General features: G+C 50.3%; 1 protein-coding gene across 2 annotated transcripts; it reads right to left on the minus strand.

The window, feature by feature from the left end:
- Positions 1-3,639: 3,639 nt before the first annotated feature.
- nol4la (nucleolar protein 4-like a) lies at positions 3,640-18,382 on the minus strand. 2 transcript variants are annotated; one of them, XM_029833509.1, is made up of 11 exons: positions 17,723-18,382; positions 10,326-10,481; positions 9,103-9,214; positions 8,097-8,206; positions 6,438-6,573; positions 5,496-5,788; positions 5,226-5,411; positions 4,651-4,839; positions 4,462-4,584; positions 4,195-4,381; positions 3,640-4,110 (listed from the first exon to the last, which is right to left on the minus strand). In XM_029833509.1, the coding sequence occupies exons 1-11, from the start codon at positions 18,062-18,064 to the stop codon at positions 3,893-3,895; spliced, it is 2,052 nt and encodes a 683-aa protein (XP_029689369.1). In that variant the 5' UTR covers positions 18,065-18,382; the 3' UTR covers positions 3,640-3,892. The 2 variants fall into 2 exon arrangements, with proteins under 2 accessions (XP_029689369.1, XP_011601089.1); XM_011602787.2 differs by having other exon boundaries at positions 4,462-4,581; positions 17,723-18,380.
- Positions 18,383-22,866: the final 4,484 nt, after the last annotated feature.

A 22,866-nucleotide genomic window follows, 5' to 3' on the forward strand; every position in this document is an offset into this window, starting at 1 on the left:
GTTTTATCGTTTCCTTTATTTACATTTAAATACGCGGAATTAGACGTAATCAGAAAGCGTGTTGAAAGATTAACAGAATCAATAACAGAAAATTATTTCATTTTAAATGTGTGTTAAACAGCTGCGCACGCATTAATGGAAAAACAAATTTGTTCCATGGCAGCTCCCGTAGGTTTCTGGGAATTCTTAAAGCAGGAATGTCGAAATCCAGTCCTCAAGGGCCGTGATCCAACCGGGATTTCCAGCCGACCATATGGACCGCATCTGGTCCTGGTAGGACAGAAAACCCGGCTGGATCACTCGAGAACTGGATTCTGTTTTGTTAGGACGACGCACTTCAACAAGTGACAGGAGATCCATTAAGAAGAGATGACCTTTGGGTATTCTGCCGCACTGACCGGTTCTATTAGTCACTCATGATCAATATTGATGTAAAATATGTTAAATTGAGGTTTGTAAACAAGTTAAATCGATACGACTCTGCTGCCACCTGGCGGCCGAACTCGAACACAGCAGCCCGCAGATTTGCTGTTTTCTCTGTGGCGACGTGACTGACTGAAGACTTTAAATAAAAGGACAGCACAGGGGGGTTCAGATAGCTCATCGCACTATTTTATTCAATTACTGACATCTCAGGAGAGAAGAGCCACTTTTTTTTTCTCATTGCGTTGATGCAACACTGAAAAAGCGCTATTTCCAAACAAACACAGGTCCCTCATTAGTGATATGTAAGAGGCAGAGAGAATCTCACCTGGACAGGTTTGCATGAAACATACAAATGAAACAGGTTCAAACGTTTTCTTTTGTCTTTTTGTTGTTTCACATCCACTAATAAATATCCATACCCATATACACTTCAAGAAAAAACAAACGGACAAAGAAAATATTAAGTCACAGTTACTGGAAAAAAGCTCCACTTTTAAATCACAAAGATAAATGTACAAAACAATAGACATCTCATATAAATGTGAATGGTTGTTTTTTTTTTGTCGCTAGAGAATTAAATCTCATTTCAGAAGAAATTAGTGAAGAAAAACTAAAGTTGGAGAATCAGCATTTCCTGAGGTTTATGGGTTCCCCCTTGAAAGGCCAGGAAAGGGGAATGGCTTTTGTGTTACCGAGGAGATATTAAAACAGGTCAAAGGGTACCTTCCAGGGTACCAGTTGGGTCAAGGACGAGGAGTTTTCCTATTTAAAGACTTTAAGCACTTCAAGTGTTATCGACACCCTGCCCGTCTCCCTCCAGGCCACGATCAATAATCCAGAACCGTTTGATTGATTCCTAATATCTCTTCTCTGGTCCGCTTGGAAAAGTTTCCCTGCTCCCTCTTTTAGGAGCAATTTAAGGAGCCCCCAAAGCCACAACACCCGGCACACTCTGCCCACCGAAGAGGAAGAGGGGGAGGAGGAGGAGGGGGGGGGGGGGGTCACGTCCACACAGGATGCGATGAAGCTACAGGAGGAGAAATATCTGGGCGGATGTACACAGATGTATACAGATTTTGGCGTTCAGGTGAGAATAAAAGAAGAAAACTTGGGAAAAAAAGAGAAGTATTCAGAGAAACTGTACATGTAAACATCACACTTCCACTGAGTCCAAAAACCAGAGGGGGGGGGGGGATACAAAGCTTCACACAGGTTTACAGTACAACCTCCTGCACGGAGCTACAGTCTTAATCAGTGCAGGAGAGGCAACGATTGAAATCAGATAAATAACAATAACACAGACCACCACCAAATGATAAGTTAGAACAGGCAAGGGCCAAAACCACTTGGAATTTTTTTCTTAACAGCGCTGTACCCACAGAAAAAGGAAAAAAAAGAAGGTCTAAAACATCTTTTATCACTCTTTGTACAGCTATACAGTACATTTATCTGACCACTTTAGCAATCCACAAGCTACCAGGGCATTTTTAACCAACACCAATAGTTTACACGGTCCGGCTGGAGGAAAAGAATCCGCAGGAACCAAAAGAACGCGACGGTGACTCCGGCTGAAACGGTGCTCGGAGCGGGTTGGGGCCGTCAAAACCGGGTCAAAGAGGCCTCGCTGAGCCGGACGGGTGAGCGTGGAAACGAGCGGGTTGGAGAGGATGAGGAAGACGTCTATGAGGACGACAGGTCCCACCAACATCTGCGTTTGACCCCCCCAGTTCTGCAGACCGCTGCTCTCGATGGTCCCCCCCCACCCCCCCACCCAGACCGGCCCTTTGGGACGGTTCCGTCCCGCCCCGGTTCTCCTGGAGCCACAGTGGATGGACGGCTGCTCCTGACATCCCAATGAGGTAAAGACACACTCACATCACCGTCCTGAATCCTGAGCGATAAAGTGCTTCCAAACTTGCAATAGTTCATTTAAATGCGAACGCGACACGAACCCAAACGGTGGAATGAGGCGTAAATCTGACCGTGACGGAGGCGAAAAGTACCGAGTCGTGATAAATAACCGCTAGATTTGATAGATTTGTGATAAGTACAGAAATATAATATCTCTCTGGCTGCTTGAGTCCTTGTTTGGAATGTTTGATTCACAGACTGATGTTGGACAAACTGGGTCACTTGAACAGAACTTTGACACATTAGCAATACAAAGAGATCAACAGATGAAATACACACACACACACATACATACACACACACACACACACACATACATACACACACACATACACACACGACTGTGTTTGTGCTGAGTGACTCACTAGTAAAATTGTGAGACTGTGCTCTGTAGATCCACTTTGAGTGCTCTCATGTGCCCTCAGAACACACACACACACACGCACGCACACACACAAACACACACACACACTGGGAGTAAACTGTGATGTGATTACATCTTTTTCAAAGATTGTCTCATGCTTCTTTTCAAACACTGTGTGTGTTAAACAGATGACATTAATGAGTAAAGACGTGGTCTCTCTCTCTCACACACACACACACACACACACACACACACACACACACACACACACACACATAGATGCTGTGTTGGTTTGACTCTCGTGAGCACATTTCTGGATGTTTTAGCTTAAAAAAAAAACCCAAACTCACGGGACGATTGTGTCACATGACCACCCCGGGATCACATGACCGCCCCGGGATCACATGACCATCGAGGAAGGCTCGTCCCAACACACCAAAGTGCCTGGCGGTGAGGTTAACAGTAAAGATCCACCACAGACGACATTGAAATCGGCTACAACGCTGCGCAGGATACCGCAGGTGGAGGATTGTGGGTAATTTGCATCACTGATTATCGTCAGTATTGCACCTTTTTCCTCTATTTGTCTAATCCATAATCTCATTTTCAATCCCTGACAGTTGTCGGCACACGTTTCCTTCCAAATGATCTCGTTTCACAAGAGTGTTTTTCTTTTGTTTTCCTTTTGAGCGAACGGCGAGGAAGCTTCGAACACACGACCGTGACGGACCGGGCCGACCCGCGTTGGGTCGGTGGAATGTAGCAGCGATTCGTCTAGAAAGCAATGCAGATTCAGGATAAACCCAGACCTCCGTGTTACACTTTTGAAACACTTCTCTCTAACTTGCTGCTATTCAACCAACTGATTTGTCCGATGCAAAAACAAACCGACCCCCCCCCACCCCAACCGCACCCCCCCCCCCCCACCACCACCACCAGCACAGAGCTCTTTTTTCCACATTGCTTCCTGAGACAAATGGAGGTCGAAGTGGTAGGATGGCGTGAAAAGACATGAACTGATAACAGGGCACCGAGGTCAAAGTAAACCGGAGGTTCTGTCCCGTCCACACACAAACATGTCAGAACACATAAAGAAAGCGTACCTACAGGGCCCAACACTGGTTTGTGTCTCTGCGCGTGCGCCTGCCCCAGTACACAACTGGGAAGGGCTCGCCACGGGCTGGCCCGGGCTCAGTTCTGCTGCAGGATCAGGCTCTCCAGCTCGTCTGCCGAGCGCAGCAGGAACGCAGCCGACTCTCGGTATCCCGCGATCAGCTGCCGCACCGCCGTGACCTCCGGGGGGCTTAGCTGGGCCGAGGCGCCGCCGCCGCCGCCTCCGCCTCCTTGACCGTGACTGTTTGTGCTGGACGAGTTTGGGCCGATGGACTTCATACTCAGGTCCGTGGGACCTGCCGGGAGAAGTTGAGGGTTAGCATGCTAGCGCCGTGAGGCTGACGCTGAGTTCGCCTCGGCTAAATGCTAAAGCAGCTCACCGTTGGTTTGTGCGGCACCGGTGTTCTGGGTGCCGGCAACTGTCGCGTACCCTCGCAGGGTGTAGTTGAGGCCTCCGTTGGTGTAGAGCTGGTCCTGGGCAAACGCTGCCCCAGAGATGGAGAAGCCTGACGGGGCCACGGAGACGGGGTCCCTCAGGTTTGACTTGTCCACCGATGCCGATTCATCCTGGCCCGAAAAAACGGACTGATTTAGCGTCGCCGCTGACGACACCACTCCGAACTTGCACGGGTATTAGCGACATTTACCGTCGCCGGGTAGACGTCAAGGCGCATCCTCTTGGCAGCATTTCGGGATTCGTTGTCGCAGGCAGCGGCGAGGATGTTCTCGGCGATGGCGGAGGTGAGGTGAGGAGGTGTCGGTCGGATCTGCTGGCGACACACCGTGAGACTCTCCCTTTCCAGGGTCCGAATGTCTTTCCAGGTTAGCATTCTTACCTCAAAGCCGCCTTTTTTCATGCGGCGGCAGGATTTGAGGTAGGTGCGGATGCGTTTGCGCGAGCGCTCCTGGAACTCTGGGAACTGGCGGCTGCAGGACTCGATGATGGCCTGGATCTTCTCCTTGGGCTGCTTGGATATCGGCACCATGCGGTCCAGATTCTCATCCACGAAGAGACGCACAAACATCTAGCGGGGGGGGGGAGCGGGGATGTAGAGCAGAAAAATGGGACAGGGGCGAGAGAGAGAGAGAGAGAGAGAGATACGGAGGGGGGTGAGTGACGGACGAAAACAAAAGAGGATGGGGGAGCATTAGAGGTGGAGTGGAAGGAGAGAGGATAAAGCAGGAGGGGGGAGGTGATGGAAATGGAATCAGACCGGCTGTTTGTTTCTTCAATCAGCTGCAAACCGAATGATTTTTTTTAACAGATTCAGGTTAAAAACCAACAACAGGACGCCCAAATCCGACATTTGTTATAAACGTGTAACAAATATTCCAGTTTCCTTTTTACAATGTTTTAACAGTTTTCCGGAGCTCCAGAGGTTCAAAGAAACAAGCCCGAGCGCCGACTTACATTGAAGGCTTTCAGCCTCTCGGGGTCCATGCCCTCGGCGTCGTTGATCTTGTCGCTGTCATCGTGGTCGTCGTGATCGTCGTCGTCGTCGTCGATGATCTGCGCCCGGCCGGAGGACAAGTCCTCGGCGCTCATTCCCACGTCAGTTTTCACAGAGTCGTAGCTCCCTGAGCTGTACGGCGGCGACTGCAAAGGTCGGAAGGAGCCAAAGAAAATGACGATTGAGCGATATTGTCGAGTCCGTTACTCCAAAAGTTAAGAGGGTCTTACCTTGCTGGGATAGTCTGCTTTGACTGGGTACTTCCTGTTGGCGTCCGCGGTGTACGAGTTGGGGGGCGAGCTCCCCGCGGGCAGCAGTCGCTCGCTTAGATTGACCATCTGCTGGTCCTCTGAGGACGACGAGGGCGAGGTGGTGCTGAAATCCAGGGGAGCGCTCAGCCCATTTTCTGCCACCTCCATATAGGGGGCCCCACCATCTGGGGGGTTCCCAGCCGCAGCCAGGGCCTCCGGCGAGGTCAAGGCCGGGAGCCTGTTAGCGCCGCTGCTCTCCGACGAACTGTCATCTGTCCGGGATGACAACCAAGGCGGAGAGATGAGGCTCACGGACATTTGCTATCAGCTAGCTCACATGCGGTTGCGCAAGAGCCGAGCCACAGGGGGAGGGGCTTCCCTGCCCCACCTCGCAAAACAGTTTAAGACGGTATCGGGGTCAACTGTCAGGATGAATGAAAGTTAGGGGAGACGGGGAAGGGAGGGGATCTGAGGAGATGAAGAGTGGGGAGGGTGAGGATGGGCGGGAGCAAAAACTTCCTGGGTAAAAATAATGGGACTGGAGACATAAAAAGAGGGACCCCTCCCCCTTTAAAATACACGATCGATTATCCAAGAAATGAATCCATCCTTCTTTCTTAAGTCTTCCGTAATGATTTCTAATCTCTGTGGGATGGCATCGGCCTTTGTCCCACTTCCCAAAGCCCTGTACCCTGAGAGGAAAGGGGTGCAGGGAGGATTGGGGCTGCAGTGGTGTCCCACCCCCTGGAAGAGTGGATTTGTTTGGATTAGTCCACTAAGAAGGAGACAAGCTGTTTCCTGCATCGCTCCAAATCTGCCTCCCGCTACGCACAAGCTTACCTTAATATTCTGGGATGAACCAACAATACGGACAATATCGGTACCCGTGGGGGCACCTATTCAATGTGTGGGTCCTCTTACCTTCCTCTTCTTTAACGGCGGCCTTTGGGTTGCCGACTCCATTAGGCGGACTGGGATGAGGCACTGGGGGCTGCTCAGCCGTGACCCACGTGGGCTCGGCGTTGTTCATGTCCTCGCTGCTAACGGAGCTGTCATCCTGCGGCGCGTTTGGGGGTAGAGGAAAGAGATGTGTTAGCTAAAACAGCAGTCTTTAATCGAGCGTCTGCATGTTTGCTGCACTGGCAGTGAAATGACAAGGCTAATGACAAGGCTAATGTGCTAATGTTCAGTGTAGGGAGATTTGGTGCCATCTAGTGTTGGCACGGCAGATCACAGGGATTGAATATCCATCCTAAACCACCTACGGGGGTCAGTGAAGAGCAAATATGGACAGGTTACATTTGTCAGGCGTTACTCCCATAAGAACCATTTCTGGAAAAGCTTATGCATCATGTTACTGTGTCAGTCAAGGAAAAAATGGCACTTCAGATTGGTTCCAATTAATTCTAAGAACCACGCAGGAATCCTGAAGCCCCCGTGTTGACCAACACACTTATTTGCGCCCTGCTTCCAGCCTCAAACGTGGCCGTAAACACGGGGGTTAGCGGGTTAGGATTAGCAAAGGAGGGCGGAATAATCTTTCATTCCCCGGCTGAGCTTTTCCCTTCAAACTACAGAAACCATCTCGGGCTAAATGGTGTCATCCTTCTGCCCCCCCTCCATGCCCGACGCCATGTATCAGCTGGCAGGAGCGAAGCTACCACAGCGTGATGGAATCAGAGCAGAAAACGCATCTCGTCATCTCATCATTCCCCCCGCAAGAGCACCGAAATGGGCCTAATCTCCCGGGAATATGCACGCGCCCCTCAGTAAGAGGTTTTGGAGGGGGGGCCAAAATGCTCAGTGACAGCTCCATTAGGTACCAAGTGAGCATTACAGAGGGAGACAAGGGGGGGTTGGGGGTATGTGGGGGGGGGTTAATTACAGTTTTCAAGTGCTGGGAAATGTCCACACTTTGGGGAAGTGACAAATTTGGGGAGGGATTCGAACCTGCAGCCACCCCAGCGTCCAGAAGTGTTTCACGGTAAACTTTAGTGTCCCGACATCACATGTTCAGCTCTAACATCACCTGACGCGTCAACACTCAGAGTCACCGAGCTAACGACTTAAACGGAGCAAGTCGACGGCGGAGGGACCCTCTGACCGCCGCCTCGCAGCCCTCGCACGGATGCGTCCGACAGTCCGCCATGCGTTCCGGTGGTACTCACCTACAAATCTCAGTCTGGGTCTGGATAATCCCAATCAGGCCTGAGCGGGGGACGCGGTCAGCGTCACGGGGAGAGACTGACAGTGACGGAGGCGCTCTGACTCTTTCGGTCACACTCACCCGTGGGGAGTGGTCTCGGTGTGACGTCACCCCCACTTTCCTAATCCTCATCTCAGCTCCTCCTCCCAGCTGATGAGAGGACCCCTCTCATTCTCTAACACCGAATTAAAAGTTATCCCCCCCCCACACACACACACACCGTAGCCACGAGGAGCCCGAAAAAGCAAATAATCACATCGGCTGTCGATACTAGTTGGATTAGAGTGAAGAGCAGATGTCATCCGTGGGCTGGCTTTAATCGAATAACCTGTCAGGACGCTGATCTGCCCCTGCCTGCTGAGAGAAGAACTCACCCTCTCGGTGGACGTCCTGCACTGCAGTTTCATTTGCTTCAGGTAGGTGGCAGTAAGGGGCATGTTGTAGTCGATGAGGTCCGGGACCAGCGACGTGGGCCTGTCGTTTTCTGTCAAGACGCAATATCAAATGTTGATATAGCAGAGGGGGGGGATTTAAATATTAAACTTTACAAACGATCTCTTTTTATGAAGCACACACACACAAAGCTTAGGCAAAGAAAACACCCTAAGATAAAGTTTCAAATCATGAACGCATGCTCTGAAAAAATAGGTCTACGACAGCTTTTGATGCATAAAGTACTTTGGTTTTGATAATTACCCGGGGAATTGTCTGATTCTGGGGCTATTACTGTGGGAAATGTGATGCTGACTTAATTAAACAGCTCAACAACTTACCAAGCCCCTTATTTGGGAATAATTATGAAAATGAAATTTTGATTTAACCAAATGATCGCAGAATGAAATGTGAAGCCTCAAGCCAAAGCAGTGTCATATTTGTTTGGAGGGTTTGAAGGCAAATTGAAAACTGATACAATAAATAGAGCACAAAGAGGGAAAAAAAATAATCATATAGAATTGTAGCAATGTCAGTGCTGCCTGCAGTTCTAACACCGGCCACTAGAGGGACCATGTAGTTGAGGGGGTCAAAGATGTGGAGCCTTTCTGACATCATGGCTTATCCATGCACGCGCTTGTGCACACGCACACCCAGACTAATGAGATAATCAGTTCAACTGATTGGGTGACGGGTTAAAAAAAAAAATCACTCTTTTTGTCAACATTTCTCTAGATCTTTTGGCATCACATTCTATATTATAGTATCTTATACTGGTGACGGTGGCTTTAAGAGACAACCAGTAAAATCACGCCGTTAAACGTGGATCAAAATGTAGCAATTAACTCTGTCCTCTCTTAAAGGTTAGTTTCAAAAATGTCACATATCGATTAAAGTCCCGGATTAGCGGACCGTCCGGCGGGTCGGGGCGTGCGTGCGAGGCGTTACCTTTGAACTCTGCCGTGCTGGGGTTGATGTGCATCCTCTTCTGACACTCTCCACAGCTCATTAGGAAGCGAGTCACCGCCTCCCTGGGCAGGAAGGCGTAGGTCTCGGCGATCTGTGCCAGCGGAGCGAGCGGAGGAGAGTGGGTTAAAATGGCAGCAGCGGCTCGCTGAGCACATGTGTGCAGGTTTTATTGTGCTGTACAAGAGGGAAAGTTGGGAGTTGGGGGATTCTGCGTTATCTCCGCGTGACATGAGGAGGAATTAAGCCCCCCGGGCGCTGTCTCATGCCTGCGGATGGCCTGGTTTCAGCTGCGGCCCTGCACATATTTCCACTCTCAGACCTAAACGGCGCCTTCGTTCCCTCCCCTCCTCTCCTCGCTCAGGTGCTGTTGGCTCATCTGCACCTCTGTCTCAGCCACCCTCCTCTGATCACCACCCTCCGGCGTTTCCCTGCAAAATGCGACCTTCACGTGACCATGGGGACTCAGCGGGGGGGTGCCCACCCCCACTGGCCTGCCATCGCCGCCTTTGCCAAGCCCTCACCCCACCCCTCATTGCCCCTTGGGGGCTGCTGAGAGAGAAAGGCCACCCAGAGGAGCGTGCACCTCCCAGAAGGCCACAGTGACAGTTCCATATTATGCCCTGCCCCAATGATGCTGCCTCCTCAAAAGGGTACACTGTATGAGACGTGACAGGACCTCTCTACGGGGCAGGAAGAACTGGCTCCATGATTATTATTATTTTTTTAGTCCTGAGGCTCCGGAGGGAAGAGAACAGGGGTACCAAAGTCCTGCTAACCCCCCCACCCCCTCCCGACAGGGTTCTACGGCTTCTCGCAAAGCCTTTTGATTTGTCAGGACACCACAGCCGACACCTTCTCTGCTGCCTTTGTTCCAGAGACGTGTGCAAGTATTTTCCCGGTTCGTGGTTCCCTTGGAAACTCCCGATGCTAAAAATGATACGTTCAGGAGGCAGCATGCTTTCACGTTTAAAATATACGACTAAAGACATCAGTTCTGCTGTTCTCTGGGTTTGCTTGCATGATTTGGGGGGGCTTTTTTTTGCTTCCGTAACCTCCGTGTTTTCTGTTTTTCTTCATGATCTGGCTGAAAGACGCTACCAGTGAAAACAACCCCGGCCACCTGGTGGCAGCAGAGAGAAAATACCGCCCAACAAACAAGCCACCACTCACTGTTGCGCCGCTTCCAGCGCATGTAAACTTACCGCCTTATAGGTTTTCTTCTGGCCTGCGTGCTTGGGCGCCCTGCCGGGGTCGGCCCCCATCTCCACGTGCATGGCATAGATGATGTCGAAGAAGTCCTCCACCACCGCCACTCGCTTCAGGGAGGAGTTTTCTTGAGCCGAATTCCCGTCCGAGCACTGAAACACAGCGGGAGACCCGGGTTTATGCGCACGTTCCACCTGAACGCGCCACGTTTGCTCATAGCGTTTATTGTTGACGGTGTCCGTTGAGATGGAATTTGTTGTGAGAAAGGCAGCGACCGTAGTAACGCACGGCGTTACAGCGCGTCCGAGGCGCCTGGTCGCCGCGGCGATTAAAAATAACAGTCCACACTTGGAACAGGCCCGACAGTCCCTCCTACCACCACCTCTGGCGCTCATTCTGCCTGACCCTGTCGCCATAGAAACAGCCACTGATTTCTCCCGGGCAGGTGTGCCGGGCAAAGGGTCATGTGACGCGCAGCACAAGTGGGATCGCCAGGACAACAGCCCCCTTCCGCGGCACCGTGCACATGGGATTTTCCTGCTCTCTCTGCATCGGGCCCTCCTCGCACTTTGTTCGACGAGTGTGCGAGTTACCATCCCAGGGAGGTGAATGATTTAATAATTTAGTTTGTTTGTTTGCTCTGACTCCCAGACCCAGAGGTCGAGCATTTCCCGGAGGTTGGGGGGGTGGGGGGGTGGGTCCTGGCTTGGGAAAGTTGTCCCCCCGGCGTTGAGGTTGCACTTTTCCTCCCCTCTTTGACATTTCATCACACCTCCCATGGATCTGAAATCTCTCCTTTTCCCCCGTCCAGCCTCCGCGTCTTCATACCCTAACCTCCGTCCCGTCTTTCTTCCTTTCTCCCCTCCTCTTCCTCCTCCTCCTCCTCCTCTCTCTCCTTGCTCCTGCTCTCCCAAGTGCGAGGTAATGATCGTTGCCATGGCAACTAAAACCAGCTCACCGAGCGGGTTTGTTTTAATCCGACCCCGTCTCTCCCTTTCCCTTTTCATCCGCTCTCCCCTGTCAGCATGGGCTAAATGTAATGATAATAAATGAAATAATGGCGATCCTCCACCTCTTCATCACATCTGTAATCGCACTTGGAGGTATCGTCATCTTTCACCCCGTGACATCACCGCCGCCGCCGCCGCCGCCACCGCCGCCGCTGCTGCTGCTGCTGCCTGGGACAATAGTGTCAGGTCCATTCATGCTGGATTTAGATAATCTCATACCACTGTGGGGTGTGCGGCGCACCCACACCGCGGCAGCCTCCTCTGGTGAATTCTCCCCAACAAAACATCCAGAACACACACTCAGATATTCTGCTGAGAAGGTGTTATTACACCAGGCAGCCGCCCTGTGAATCAGTTTGGTGAGGTTGAACTATTTCCTCTATTTGACCAGTTTAGCCTCGCTCACGGCTACCGAAGAACACAGAATGTGGATTTCTACGGCGCCGGTTACGTAAAGTCCGCAGGGGCCCCTCCCTGCGCCTTTAACCTTTTAGATTGCAAACAGGAGTCAGCACGAGTGGAGTTAAACATTCACCTCAGAAGAGGCTCCGTGTGTGTGTGTGTGTGTGCGCTTGTTTGTTTTAAAGTGCAGCACGAATCCACCAGGCAGCCCCGACAGAATCATCTCAGAGGAGAACAGCTGTTGAACAGCGCTCACCAGATATTTGGTCTCATCAGCGGTGCCATTTTTAAAGAGCAAAGGAGACGTGTTAGCGTCCCTGATCGCCGGCAACGCCGCAAAACTCTCGCCTTCCTCCTCCTCTTTTCCCTCCTTCCCTCTATCTTTCTAATCCTGGAGGACTTTGCTCTTCCCCAGCCACCGTACAGACCAGCCCCCATCCCCTGTCCCGCACCAAACCACTCTGTTGCTAGGAGACTGGAGGGGTTGAGTCGACTGCCCCCACCCCCGCTGGCAGTCACACACACACACACACACACACACACACACACACACACACACACACACACACACGCTGGAGCAGAGCGGAGCAGTCCTGCACAGAGGCAGGTCAGGAGGAGGAGGAGGAGGCAGCTGGGTCAGAGCGACAGGCCGACGAAGGTGGAAGAAGTGCATCGCGGCACAAATGAGCTCGTCACCAAACAAATATCCATAAATGCGTGAATTTGGCTCCAGGAGACGACGTTGGGAATCTCACCGTTGCGGAAATGCGTGCGCAGGTACTCCCTGTGTGTCCACGTGTGTGCGCGCGCGTGTACAAAAGACAGTCGTGTCAACAGTACTCATGACTCAGATTATCTGACTGCAGATGTGACAACAGGTCATCTGTTCAAGGCCCCTCTTTCCTCTGTAAACCTATCAGCCGGGCTAATGGACACAAAATGGAACAAAGCCTGTGTTGCACGTTCGTGCGTCAGCGTGCATGCATGCGTGTGTGTGTGTGTGTGAAAGGTGTGTATTACTCCCAGTGTCGGGACATAAATCTCTTTATGGAGGTTACGGCCCGGAGACACGCTGTGGACAAAAGGCCACAGGAGGAACTACTCAGTGGTTCTTAGAACATGTAGCACCACCATCAGGGGCTAAAAGGGCTTTTATTATTAGTGTTAGTGGTTCAGGTCCAACTATCAGAACTGTCCTACGGGAGCATCTCAGAAGGGCTCCCCTGGTGGATGGTTGCTGTGAAAGGGGGATTTTCCTGACTGTCAGGGGGTCAGACTCTGGGTTCAGGTGAAGCGCCTGGAGACAACGCTGATTGTAACCGACGCTGTTTAAATAAAGCAGAAAAAAAAAGAATTTCTGGCACATGATTAATCCAACATAACGGATCTTTGGGAAGTTGGGTAAAATGTGGTTTTTGTGATAATGTGGATGATATTAAGATTGAGTATTTCTGGCAAATAGGCCCCTTTGAGGCAATCTTATGAATATCGATGTTATATTTGATTTATGCATTCAATATTTATCGAGGGAGATCTAGATATTAGAACGAGTTATACAAATGTGCAGAAATGAAATGAAATGTTTTGGATGTTACGTGTCGGGACCCACGGGGACAAAGGCCTGATTGAAGTCAAAGATACAAGAGTTCGTAAGGTCTCCAGGAAATGAACGTCCCAAAGAAATGGAAAATGTGTTTGTGTGAAAGAAGGAAGACGGAGGCGTTTGTGACAGGAAGGCCAGTTTTATATCAATCTTGACCCCTTTCCTTTGTTTTCACCATCCTCCTCTCTCACAGAAGAAAAACCCTTGGTCATTAAATCCACATTAGGTGTTCTACAACGGCTGATTTGTGTGTGTGTGTGTGTGTGTGTGTGTGTTCTCCTCTCGACTACTCCCAGGATTAGAATTATTTGATAGAGTGTGTGACATCTCGGTATCCAGCTGAGCTGCAGACGGTCCCACCGGCCCCGCAGACTGTTGACGTTCCAGCAACGGACGCAAAATGTTATATGCAAATGTCTCCCGCGTACATCATCACGTCCCCGAGTCCATCTCGCCATTTCCCGGCCATTATCAGACTGTCCCAGTTCGTTAGATGTTGGCCTTGTAAAAGTATTACAAATGACAGAAGCGGAGCGTTATGGAGATTATTGCTCCGTGCGTGTGTGTGTGTGTGCGCGCGCGTGCGTGTGTGTGTGTGTGTGTGTGCAGTGCAGAACTCCAGACTATCTCCCACACAGACAGGGGGGAGGCCCCCGGGCCAGTTAAAAATGGTGTTAATTTCTCCTCCTATGGGAAAGCAAAGAACGGTCTCTCCATGGCAACAGAGAGGGTGCTGAAGGGAGGAAACACAGAGCATGCTATCGCCGACCCCCTCTTTGTACAAGCACACGCGCGCACGCGCGCACGCACGCACAGCAAACTGCCGCACACACGTGCAGGGACGGGTTTCGTCACCCCGTTTGCGTCCAAAGTCAGAAACCCCAGAAAGATCCTAGTCTGACCTTTACAACGGCAGGTCCAATCGGCACCGGGGGATTCTGGTTCGGGACGGATGGCGAGCAGGTTGGACGCGCTCGCACCCTTGAGGATCCTGTAGGTGAAAACTGCTGCTGAATTATCTGGCCTGTTTGGACTCTGTGGCCCCTTCCTGAAAAGAGGCGGTCTCGGGGGAGGAAAGGTGGGCTAATTAACCAGATAATAATGAGGATCTCCCTCTTCTGTCCTGGCGCTCGCAGACGTTGAAGGTAGATTTTCCAAGACACAAATTGGGAATTGCAGTTGTGGGCTCCAAACGGTTCCTTAAATCCTCATTATACGACCTTTTGATTCTGTCCTCACTCTTTCAGGCTGCTGCCATTGTTTCATTACCAATTAAGACCAGGATTATTCTTAATTATTCAACTGATCTTTTGTTGTTGTTGGAAACACACTGAATTAAAACTGAAATAAAATGAGTCAATAGCACGTTCGTTGTCTGTACTTCTGACCTGCTTCTATGTGAATTTCCCCCCTTTTCCCAGCTTATTTAACAGGAAATGTGACTAAGTACGAACCATATGTTGCATTTCTCTGGTTCTGCTGCAACACTTCGAAGGATGCCACCATATTTCTGGCTAAATTGACTCTTTGCTGTTGGATTGTGACCTACGTTTAGTTTGATTGGTAGCAATTATCTCAACTACGATGTTTAGAATCAACCAGGAATCCCTGAACTAGATTTAATTTATAGTTTTACCCCCCAAAAAAACCCAACTCCCCCAAATTTCATAACTGAGCCACAACACAATTAAGGAGGAACATTAAGGAGAAACATTGATTCATTTATTTGTATTTTAGAATTAACCCAGCTATATGGGTATTTTGGGTCAGGCTTGGTTTTCATTGTGCACTCTTCATAAAAGCACAATTTCCCCGCAAAAAAAAGCACTTTAAACATCGCGGCGCGAGAACGCGTCCACCTTTGTGCGAGGTGTTTACAGATTTCAGTTGACATGGCAACAAAAAGCAACAGCTTCCAATTATTACATCTTTTTTTCCTTTTTCTTTGCAGCGCGGTCGGCCAAAAGGAAGTACGCCAACAATTTAAGTGTTGCTTTTAAACTCGCCGCACTCGGACACGCTTCATCTCTGCGAGGCCTCGTGGTGATAGTGTGCGCAGCTCGGCGGCGCATCTCTGCCTGTTTCTGGTCCTCCCCTCCTCCTCTGTAGCATCCTCTAATCAGGACATAATGAGAGCTAAACGAGGTTGCATCTCCACACTGAAGGCTGCTGGGTTCTCCGAGCGCGGCGCGGTAACAAGGAGACAGGCGGCAGGACCGAAATGCGACACACAACATGGAAAGAAAATAATTGTGGACGGTGAAAGGAGGCCTCTCTGTCCCAGCACACACTGTAGCTGCCTTGTGTGCTTCACTGACACACAGAAGAGACCCTCTCTGTCTGCACATCAGCCAGCTTCCATCCCTGCCCCCACCCACGCTCCCTCCCGTCATTTAGCCCCATGCATGCCCCCTTACAGAAACTTGGCACACCCTGAGAGCAGCTGCAGCCGGGCTTCCACTGCACAAGCTCCAGAGACACACCCCCTGCCCTGCAGCCGTGTGACCATTATGTGCGCATGTTTGTGTGTCTGTTTGCGTCTGTGTCACTTCTCCACCCAGGATGATCCGCAGTGGAACGAGAGTGGTGTTTCGCAACAGCCGCACGCGTCCGTTCTTTGATTTCGGATCACCGGAAGCGGCTTGAATTAGATAATATTTTGTTTGTTGTTTGAATTTCCCAAGTGGAGCTGAATCAGGGGGGAGGCCTCCCCCTGCCTTGATATTAGCTACAAAGCCCGCGCGCCCGTCTCAATTAGACAACGGGGCACGGGATTCCAAATGTGACAACTGAGGATGGTTTCAGCTCCCGAGGAGTCGGGCTGAGCCCACAAGACAAGAACTGACAGAAGCCAGACACAAAAGCCAATCAGGAACGCCATCTGCACCTGCGGAGACACATCGCACCTGCCCTCTCAGCCCCGGGGGCAGCATGATATTAGAGATCATAGCAGCTTTGTAAAAGGAGTCATCCCAAATCCAAATTTTGCATCATCACAGGTATGACACCTGTGGAGGGATCGGTGCCCTTCCCAATCAAAGCCCCTATAAATGGTCCAGGGAAGTCCCAGAAGGGACGGGGGGAGGACGGGAGAACGGCCCCCCAGAGGCCTGTTGGAGACACCCCACGGGGAGGCGATGTGACATAAACATGCGTGTTGTATGTCAGGTATTCTTTTGTTTAAAACAACGTTGGAACACGTGCCGTCTTTGCGACATCCGGCGGGATGAGGAGCGTTTTGACCTCCCTCAGACCCCATCATCACATCATCAGGACACATTCGGCGTGTACGGCTCAACTGTGTGCACTGGCTGCGAGCGTGCGTCGCTATCAGTCCCGCGCAGAGTCTTTTGTTTCCGCAACGGTCCCTCACGTGATCGCCCAATTACGCACAGCAGCCAGGCTCACCTAAAAAGGTTTTTTTTTCCCTTAATAAAAATATCCCCTTTCAAAGGTACCTTTGAATATAGTAGTGGGGGCTCGGTGTCGGAACGCGCACAATGAGATGCGACAGATGCAGACTATCCTGGGCTGCACAGGTGTTGCCAGAGCAACGAGTGCCTTCGAGCCGCGATTTGCATCCCGCCCAGGACAATGAAAAGTGGGCGCAAACACCGAGACTCCGGCTGGCAGCCGCGCAGCCACGGAAATGACACATCCAGTGCCTTTGGTGACTCGATATCCGAGGAAAAAATGAGTCGTGCCGTTCGCAGGCGCATTCTGGATACTGGGTTCGGACGGGACAGCCAGGGCGCGCGCGCAATCATTCAGTGGGATTTGAACCCGCTGAGTCGCGCAGCTGAAAAGGTCAATCTGTCACCTTCCAAGTTGCTCTAAATATAATCTAGTCCTCCAAAGAACACACGGGAGTGTCCTGACATACCGCCCCAAGAGCATGCCATTGCATCCGCGTGCGCATACACCACCACCACCATTATCATAATCGTCATCATCATCATCCTCGTCCTCATCATCATCATATCGGGCTACAGGACCTGAACAAACTAAATGCTGTCAATAGTCGATTAAGTGATGCTTTACGCCCGGCGGCGCACCAAGACTTCGGCCTCACTCGTGAGATGGACATGCATGATAGTCTACCTTTATAGCCGCCACTGCCAGGAGGCACCGGCGTTGCTATGGCAGCAAGAGATGAGAGTAGGGCTGTTCTGGTTGGGATGTGGACAAAGTGGAGCTTTATGGGGAAAGACGAGGGCGAGCCGGGACGGCGAAACATGGTTAAGTTGCCGTTTGAATTATGTGGCACGGTGCGTGTGTGCAGCCCGAAATAAAGACAACTTAAATACGGTGACGGGACATCTAATGGGCACGTACGCGCACACACAGGCACAGAGAGAAACACACGCACACACTTTACCGTTGACTTGACCGGGACGTACAGGACCGGTTTTCCCGGAGCTCCTTTCTTGTTGTGCTCTCCCAACACGTTGGTCCCGACCTGAAATCCTTTAGACTTCACCCAAAATTTAAATTTGGCGTTGATGTGGCTGTTGTCGATGTAAACGCCGTCCGACTCGTCGTTCTGCAACAGCGTTTGCATGATTTTGTTATATTTTCGCCGGGTGACGGTCTTTGTTTTACCGGAGTCTCCGTATGTCCGGAGGCACCAGTCCTGAAATTCACTGAACATCTCCGCCTCCAACACGACCGGACTCCGGCTCCTTTTGGGTGCATCCACGCACGCCTTTTTCGTTGCCATCGCCCCCTCTCTCCCTCTTCCCTGGCTCAACCCGTTCAAACAAGCCAGGCTAATAAAGAAAAGACTTGAGCGGGCTGGTTTTTCCTCCTCCGGTTCTCGCCGCTGTCCGGGTTTCTCCGTGTGGGTTCCGGGACGCCACCTCCCTTTTGTTTCCCCGCGAAAGTGATCCGGACAGCAGCACACCTGTTTGCAGAGCCGTGCTGTCCCGAGCCGCAGCAGTAAAAAATGTCACTTCCTCACATCATCGGCTGAGGAGCAGAGAGGGGGGCTGTCCTATCCGCTGAGCGGGTTATCTCCCACCTGTGCGTAAACGGTCTCCACTGAAGGAGAGGCTGGGGTGGGGGGGGGTCTACAGCCCTCTTTAAACAATAAAAACACCCCCCCTCCAAAAAAAAAAAAAAAAAGAGAACACACGCAAAAAAAAAAAAGAGAACACACGCAAAAGCGTGGAAACACCCGGCGCTTTCGGTTCCTATCGACCTACTTTCTGACAAACACCACTATTTTCGGATGCGGGTCGCTCGAGCCTTAAAAAGGCGCAAACACAATGCGCTCCTGCGTGGCCGCGTATCCGATCAACATGCGCCACCTGGGAGGGCGTCTGAGCTCCTCACACCTGTTTGAATGCGACTCGCTGTGGCTGTCTCCAGCCCACCACATCGGGCTGCCTCGTCTGCAGCACAGCCTGCGGTGCGAGTAACGCACAGGCCGAGTGTCCGATCGGGAGACGCGGAAGCCTGCGGGAAAACACACGTTCGTCCGGCTTGTATGAGTGGCTCCAGGTGCGCTGCGGTCTAATCAAAATCTGAGGCGACCTGTTGTGTTAAACTACAAGTGTGTATAAATTGGAATAAACTTTACAAAACGGGGCGGCTATCAGGGAAACGCGTGAAACCACCTGACGCTGCCAAGTTGGAAAACGAAATAAGCTTTCATGTCAAGGCTGAAAGGGTCGCGAAAACTGCGTGTGTTGTGCTTTATTTCTTTGTGTGTGTGCACGCGCGCGCGCGTGTGTCAGACTCCCCCCTGGCCTGTGCATTACAGGGCCATACTGCTGCTGCTGCTGCTGCTGGTGACTGCTGCTGTTGCCATGACAGCAGCGCAGCAGTCTCCGGCCGTGCAGAGGGTGAGTGGGATGCCCCGTCCTCATCTCTTCATCCTGACTCAGACAACGGAATGCTGGACAAAAACGACCCCACCCCGGCGCACAGAAGAAACCCCGTGTGCGCGAGTCGCTGTGTGTGTCCGCACGTATGTGCGCGTGAGGCCTTTTAGGGTCGTTTCGTCCCATTTCGTCATTCGGTTCCGTTTTGCATCTGTTCGCAGGACTGGCCTGGATGCAGGGGCCACCCCCACCCCCCTTTCCACCCCCCGAGGGAGGAAACAGCTGCACATTGCTTTTATTTTGAAAGGTTTACAGTCAAGATGTGAGTTCGATGATGAAAAGCTGCAAAAGGGTTAAATGCTTGTGCGTAAACTCAAACAGCCATTGTTGTAACCGAGTTGTGACCTTTAAGACTGTTTCAAACTGTTTTTCCTATTAGAATTCCAGACTGGGTGGACGTTAAAATTCTTAGAGGAAAACTTCTGAGACTAATTGAGAAACTTGGAAAAAAAAATGAAATTATTAATTAAACTCAGAATACTGGGGAGACAATTGAGTAATGCACAAAATCATTGGTGAGGAAGAAGGAGGGAGCTTTTTTTTCTCCAATATTTTTACATTACTAAAGTAAATCATGTTCATACCTTTACGTGAACGTGCATGCTCACGTGCACAGAGATCATCCTCCAGCAGAACTGGCTGTCAGACCTGCGGGCAGGGTCACGCCTCCTCACTCCTAATGGGGCAAAACTGCTGTAATTGCACTCCCAATCCCCCGCCGAGGTGCACGATGGGGGGGACAATTCCTGTCCTGGAGGGTGGCGAGACGGGCTGTCTCACATGGAGGTGGCCAACGTTCAGAAATAACAAGCGCCTCAAGTGCAGCCTGGTGACACAATCAGAGGAATTTAATACGAATCAGGTTAAATTTCTCCACAACAACATCAACAACAAAAGCGTTACGTAGTTATAAGTCTTCTTCATACCACTGCTGGCTTTATTACCGTGGCAACAAATGACTTGTTTGGTATTGCACAGATATTTCCCCCCAAAAAATAACGTTTAAATTCATCTGACTTCACGTCATTTTCTGTGATTTTTAAATATCTTTTTGAAAAATGGCCTCTGTTGCCTCTTTAGAGCTGTAGCACATTTTGAAGTGATCATTTTTTTGTACATAGCTCAGTAACTAAACTTCCAGACGTGCGTAAAGTTAATCTCCTCAGAAATTTCTACACAGCTGACAAAAAGCCGACCGGTCAGTCCTCTTAACATGAACAAGCTCTTGTCCTTTAGGTGTCGACAGCATCAACGGGGCTGGAGGGGGCAGTGGGGTGGGTGGTTGGGGCGCTGGGGGCGCTTCAAACCCAACAGACAGACAGTGACACAGAGCTGCGAGTGTTAGACTGAATGAGAGGGGCAGACGCACTGTGAGGGGGAGTGAGGATGAATCAGCCTCAGTTAGGCCAACAACTTTACCCTGATTGGCCGCCGTTGATCCAACTAGACCGATAAAGTATGAGTGACGTTTGAGAGGTGCTGCCCCCTAACGGTGGAGCCGGGAGATGCAGCCTCCTTTGTGCCACCTGACACGGAACCGTCCCAGACCAGATCCACAGCGTGGCCCTCCCCCAGAAAACTGCGGGGTTTTAATTGGCTTGGTTGTACACATAGATTTTTACAGAAACAATCTGGTTCAGGCTGGTCCGTTAACATTCCATGTTTCAGTTGTTTTATTCAAGGCTGTTTAAATAGAGCCCACGAACATACAGGTGCTGGGTTCAAATGTATTATTTGGCATTTTGAGCCCAGGAGCTGCAGTATACACACAAAGTAAAGAATAAAATCCTGCTGATTCTTATGAAGAGGAAAAACATCTCCAAGGCCTTTCAACAGTACGAAGGCCAAAGGGATTTTTGAACAATAGCAGCCCTAAAGATTCAACCTCAGTACTGAAACATCCATAATGCTCCTCAACATCTTTTTTTTCTTCACTTTTGTGAACTCCCTCTTTCACTCTCTCGTGTTCTTTAATACCGTAGAGAAGGTGCGTGCTCAGACAACGACAACAGTGAAGATCAGCCAGAAGTTGCGTTGGGGTCTGACATGGCGTGGGGCTGCAGAGCGACATGAACACACACTGACAGCCTTATGGGACCATGAGGCAGAGAGGAAGGGAGCTGAGGGTCAGGGCCCGGGGTGGCTACAGGCCATCAGGACGGCGCAGCCAAGGAGATGACAGGATGGGCACACTGTCACCATGGAAACACAAGCGGTCCAGGCAAATCATGGCAACTGGTATCTAAGTAACAGGAAACGACGGACCGTAGAGGGCGATGAAATTGGTTAATCATGAGGAGAGAGAGAGCAAGAGATGTGGGGAGGAGGGACAATGAGGAGGATATCAGGGCAGTAGCACCCCCTCTCCGGAGGAGCGGGGGTGCTACTGGCCCATCCCCTCCACACACGTGCACCACACTGACACCAGATTAGAGAGAGCTGGAGAGGAGCCGCCACCCTTCTCTATCATTTTCTTTGTTAATCCATGGGGGGGTGTAAATGAATGCGTGCACCAGGAGGAGAGGAAATTGAGAGGAGCTACTCTCCTGTTAAAGCAGGGCCACAAACGAGGGGGGGGGGGGGGGTATTCTTTAAATATGACCTATGATGGACTGATGAGCCCTCCAGGGTGAATTTGGAAAAAAAATTGGAATTTAATTAGTCTTTTTCCTTGAAGGGCTTTGCATATGGTATTTTTCATGAAGCTGAGACAACCTAATGAACTCGAAATTAAAGGACACAGTTGCTCCTCAGAGTTCACCTTCTGTTACCTGTGTGTGGTTCTTAATTGATACTGACATTTTAATTCAGGTTCAACTTTAAGTTGTCTTGTAAGCTGAATAATACAGAAGGGAGGTGCAAGCTGCACAGAAGGTCACATAAAGAACAACAAGGTCGCACAACTAGAACACTTTTCCCAGCTAGCGGATTAAACGAGTCCTCGCCTCAGGTCTGTTCTGCTGGCCTTCCTGTGGGATCATCTCTCTGTTAGCTGTTGAGATAGCAGATTTAATCATCGAGGAATCCAATGTGATCCTATAAAAGGCTCTAAGATAGAGATGAACTTAGAGAATGAAACAGCTTTCTGCTGTTTGATGAAGCTTTAGGCCGACTTTCCAGATCGCTCCTCAGCTGCCTGGCAACTTTTGATTAATTGCTTTAATTTCACCGGCTGCAAAAAGCATCTGTTTTCTCTGAAAAACAAATGAAAGGTTTGTGTTGGTTTACCATTTTATGTGGCTCTATTATGCAGCAAGAAACCTGCCAAAAAGATGTATAATATATGATTCTAAGCATTGGCATCACTCACTAAAACTTTAGATTTCAAGAAACCTTTTCAACATGATTTGTCAATTGTGGTGACAATTAGAGAGCTCCTGTTTAATTTCTCCATCATTAAAACTTAGAGTATCAACAGCAGGTCTGAGGGTTGACTGTCAGTAACTCAAGACTCTCAGATCTGCTTTATCCTTCAGTGAAAATCCATTTACATGATCGGTTGAAGTGCAATAAAAACATTTAACGTGTTCAGCCTCAAGGTTCATATGAGAAGAACTCTCAAGGCTTTTTTTTTTTTACAGACAGCAGAAGTTGTGTTTCGTCCCAACTACTGTGGTCTGAGAGGCTTCGTGGGGCC

This window comes from Takifugu rubripes, chromosome 3, assembly GCF_901000725.2.
Source record: "Takifugu rubripes chromosome 3, fTakRub1.2, whole genome shotgun sequence".
NCBI classification, from domain to species: Eukaryota; Metazoa; Chordata; class Actinopteri; order Tetraodontiformes; family Tetraodontidae; genus Takifugu; species Takifugu rubripes.

Coding starts and splice junctions, on each gene's coding strand:
- nol4la (XM_029833509.1), bottom strand. CDS start 18,064: ATGGCAACGAAAAAGGCGTGCGTGGATGCACCCAAAAGGAGCCGGAGT. Junction 4,585..4,650: donor TGAAAAAAGGCGGCTTTGAG/GTAAGAATGCTA, acceptor GTGTGTCGCCAG/CAGATCCGACCGACACCTCC. Junction 4,382..4,461: donor TTGACGTCTACCCGGCGACG/GTAAATGTCGCT, acceptor TTTTCGGGCCAG/GATGAATCGGCATCGGTGGA.